The following is a 4,468-nucleotide window of genomic DNA, read 5'->3' on the forward strand; positions in this document are numbered from 1 at the left end:
AGAAACTCATCATTCTTAACCCAGCTCAAGTAAAATATAAATTCATTGATTTTAGGTGATGTCATGACATTGTTCCCAGAGTGTAATATTAGAGCATTTTTATCAGATACACATCTAACCACATTTCTCCCATTAACTATAGGAAATAAATCCTCCCACTCACCAGACATAAGGATCTTGTCTACTTTCTCGAGAGTAGGATGGGCTTGCTTATTATTCCATGTATAGATGATTCCACTAATATAGAACTCCCTTAGAGCAAGAGTATGAATAGTAGAATTGAACAAATCAGTAAAATGATAATGATGCATTTTTGAAGTCTTTTCACCATTATGTCCAATGATATTGAAGTCTCCACCAATACTACATATATCCAGATACACTTAATAATGAGGGGATCCATGATGAGATCCGTCAGAAATTGTACGTGGCAGCCTCACACATGACCTGCACATGTATTTTAGAATATGTAACATATTACATGGACAGTTACTAAGTATTTTGTGCTTAATATCCTCCGTTAAGAAGTTGAAATACATTCGAATCTGAGGGCTTATCGTAATAGTTACAACACCTGTAGAACATATAATTTAGGCATTATTCATACATATTGGCATATAAACCATTCGCGCACATGTCGCTAGTTCAGGTTTTAATGCATGGCCTTCTTCAGAGAAACCACGATGCTGGGCAACTTGGCATTCCGTTTCTCAAGATGTTTTGCAACGACGCAGGCATACACCGCAAACAGCTCATCAATAATGCCCTCGCCGAAGTGGCCAGCAATAAGTGGCTCTAACACGGATCTGATGGTCATGGAGAGGTTTCTCCCACTTCTGGCAGTGTCAAGCACCATGTGCTCATCGTCGGAATCATCATCTTGAGGGTCCCAGTTGACTTCGACCATCCCCACATGCTCAATTTCGAAGAGCTCTGTGCGGTTGACCACTGCCTTCACCTCCTCCACTGATGGGGCGTAGAGTGGCAGGTTGAATGAGTCAAGTTTCCCTTTTTCTACGCGACCCTGCAATGGACCAGTAACCACAGTAAGACTTGATACAGAATTTATGTCAAAAAAATATAGAATATCATAGCCATTGTTCCCAGACCATGCGTTTCAGCACAAGCTAAATGCATTTTTACATTACATATGGTTATTTATGAAAAGCAAAATACGAAAAAGCTTTAGTATCAATTCTACGAGAGATCGAGATTCACAAGAACAAAACCACTACTATGTATTTTAGGGTGAATAGGAACGATCTATGCTCAGAAGATTTAGTGTCTAATCGTAACCAAATATTAAACTTGAAAATAACACAGGCATGCCAACTATACCTTGTGGACAAGTGACTGGAGAGATTCAGAAAGCAAATCCCACATGGTGCCAATTTCACCATGTGTTAGCATTTCTTCGCTCTTTCGTCCCAGAAGCATCAAAAACATTTGCCCACCACTTATCAATTCTTTTGAGCGCAGTGTAAGGAACAACTCAAAGTCAATTTGAAATTGTTCTCTGAATAGATTTACTATTGAATGTGGAGTAGTCTTTCCAATATGGATGTTTCCTTCGTTTACATACTCGCCACTTGAGAGTTCCTCGGGCACCTAAGACATTTAGTACAATCAAACGAGACATTATTTAGTGAATCTGATATCAAAATGGGATAAACTGTGCATGATTATAAGCACCAGATTTTAGAGTGGGACTAGTCAATCTACAGAAAAATATCGTAGAGAATGTATACTGTTACATGTAAAAAATGAGGGACATACATCACCATTCGTAAAACTAATAATAATTTGCAGTAGTATGAATACTATTTACTAATTTGATACAGTATATATGACTATATTATCATAATGTTTAGCGTGTACATAATCATGTTCTAAGACCATCTCCAATGGGGAGGGAAAAGCTTGGTTTGATACATTAGAGCATGGTGAATTAACCAAGTTGTTGTTCGAAAGGATTAGTGTGTCGGTGGCAATGATAGTTGGTCTATATGTAAGAGATGAGAGAGGGAAAGAGGAACAAGCATAAATAAGCAATCATGCATGGCGCATGTAACAGGCTCCAATGGATGGTGTAACATGTTGCACTCATCTGAATGTTTTCCGTTCTTCCAGATGGAGACATCTAGAAAGCGTTGTTGAATCCAAATAACCGATGGGTATGTAAAATTCTTTACCAACTTATTTGGTTTGAAGAACAACATAGGAATTGGACAAATACAAGAATAAGATAGAATTGCAGGTACAGACCTAAGAGTTGGAAAATAAATCAATATTGTAAATTTGCTTGTTTGTTCACAGGAATAGGGAAAACACAACAATCCTACTAAACACGGTCTCATCAGAGTCAAACCACACACTAAAGTATAATTAGGATGGTATTATGCGCCTTTGGTCTATGTTTCAAAGGAAAAACATGGGAATTTTAAAATCAATGTCGACTACTTTTTCAAATTCCTACGCACAAAGAACGGGACTAAGATCCTTAGAGCATATAGCGTTATAATTATACTATTTGATTTGGTTTGACTTTGGTTTAGACAAGTTTGTAAGGATACATGTGTTTCTCCTATTTCCGTGAACCAAATGTGTCTTGCAAAATGTATGTGTTTTCCAATCATCCATTTTGCACATCCATTCTTATCTTATTCCTGTGTTTTCCTATTACACTTTTGGAGTCCTGCCAAGCAAGAGATCATAAAAAAGAGGTCCATGTGGATTGTAAAATTTTGGCATTTTTTTCTTTGAAAATGGGATAAGAGTAGAATTTCCTCCACTTCTCCTTTGGTCCATTCCTTCTAACCAAGCGAATGAATAGTACTCATAAAGAAAGTTTTCTGTTTCTATACTTTTCCTCTACTTTCTCTATGAACCAAAGAAGCCATACAAGTTTCACTTACTATAAGATGGACTCCAAATGTAGAACCCAATTAAACCGCATTACCACAGTAGTTATTCCTTACTTGGCAAGTCAATTAATTTCATGCAACTTACTCCTTCCAGTATAACATGGTCATTTCGTACATAGTTTTTGGAAGTTTAAAAGTATGGCCCTGTTAACTAAGCTAGGTCCCTTCTTTTTATGGTATTATGGATAACCTTTGCTATGCTTTCTCGTAGAGAGAAAACTGGAATGATAAACACTGGATGATGCTTGAATATAAGTGTATGATCAAGTGTGGATGAGTACTGTGTTGTTGCAATCTGATATTTATTTTAGGCTGGAACATAATTTAGTACGACAAGTGTGCAATCATGCGTGTACCTTGGAGAGCCAATGGAGGCTGTAGGACGAGTGGAAAAGATGGACGCTCTGGCTAGGACAAAGCCTGTTGTAGAACGATCCCGGTAGCCCGACGACGTAGTACGGTGGCGTCGCCGCCTCATCGCCCTCCCCTTTCCTAGTGACAGTGTGGAACTGATCAAGCGACTGGAAGATGAGGTTGAAATCGTTCTTGGGCAAGTCATTCAGGAGAAACTGCAGCTCCACACCGTGTTGTTCTTCGTTTGTGTTCTGGTTGTAGTCAGAGATCATGCCGGTAACCTCGGCGACGATGAATAGCGCGTTTGGGCCCGATGAGCAGCCGAGGTCAGCGACGACCATGGTGCTCGCAGAGGAGAGCGAGGTGTATACCTCTTCCACGGTCCTTTGAAGCAATGGCCTGTTCTTCAGCATGGCCTTCATCTGCGAAAAGCATGTATAAAGAGGTGCTACGCATAGCTTGATTACATGAAAGAAAGAAAGAAAGAAACGAGTGCAGGATGCTAGTTTGGATACAAACTGGGATCCTGGAGTTGGCGGCGTAGCTATTCTCTCCGTCGCCGGTAGCCATGTGGAGGACGTCCTCTACCTTCATGCTCGTTGATCCCCGGTGGTGTTTCTCTGTAATCCAGAACGTTCGAGCTCTTCTTTGTATAGAGAGGCAAGCCAGTTACGCTGTTTCGTACTGGTTAATTATGAGCAATTAAATAATTCTGGATCTGTTCAGAGGGCAACTGGTATGCAATCACGCGTGAATCGTCGCACGTGCCTGTTTGACGAAAGCCTGGGCTTGCGTGCTTGCCTTCGTTGTGATGCATAATTTTCGGACGTGTGACCGAATCGGTGAGAATCATGAGGCATGTTCGGACGAGCTGGAAATCTGGAATGCATCTCCGATCGTGTAGTTAATTAGAATCATGAGCTGGAACGCATGTTCGGCTCACCAAGACCATGCATGTTCTCATACTTCCTCCCTTCCGGTGGTTACAGGGCTTTATCTAAAAAAAATTCGGTTTTATAAGTCTCAATTTTATTGCTGCCCATCATATGTTCAAATTTTGAGGTGCACTAAATAGTTGCATACAAAATTAAAAAGAAAACCTATGAATGTAAATGTTTTTGATTATTTATTGCTCACGCATGCATGCATTGCAATTAATGTGCTAATAAACACCATTTTTGAGAAAAAAC

At 39.8% G+C, this 4,468-nt stretch overlaps 1 protein-coding gene across 1 annotated transcript; it reads right to left on the reverse strand.

The window, feature by feature from the left end:
- Positions 1 to 294: 294 nt before the first annotated feature.
- On the reverse strand, positions 295 to 4,029 carry LOC123051059 (anthranilate O-methyltransferase 2). The gene is made up of 4 exons (XM_044473814.1): positions 3,798 to 4,029; positions 3,281 to 3,700; positions 1,339 to 1,608; positions 295 to 1,024 (listed from the first exon to the last, which is right to left on the reverse strand). Exons 1-4 carry the CDS (start codon positions 3,870 to 3,872, stop codon positions 653 to 655), a joined length of 1,137 nt encoding a protein of 378 aa, XP_044329749.1. The 5' UTR covers positions 3,873 to 4,029; the 3' UTR covers positions 295 to 652.
- Positions 4,030 to 4,468: the final 439 nt, after the last annotated feature.

Source organism: Triticum aestivum, chromosome 2D (genome assembly GCF_018294505.1).
Source record: "Triticum aestivum cultivar Chinese Spring chromosome 2D, IWGSC CS RefSeq v2.1, whole genome shotgun sequence".
In the NCBI taxonomy this organism is placed as follows: domain Eukaryota; kingdom Viridiplantae; phylum Streptophyta; class Magnoliopsida; order Poales; family Poaceae; genus Triticum; species Triticum aestivum.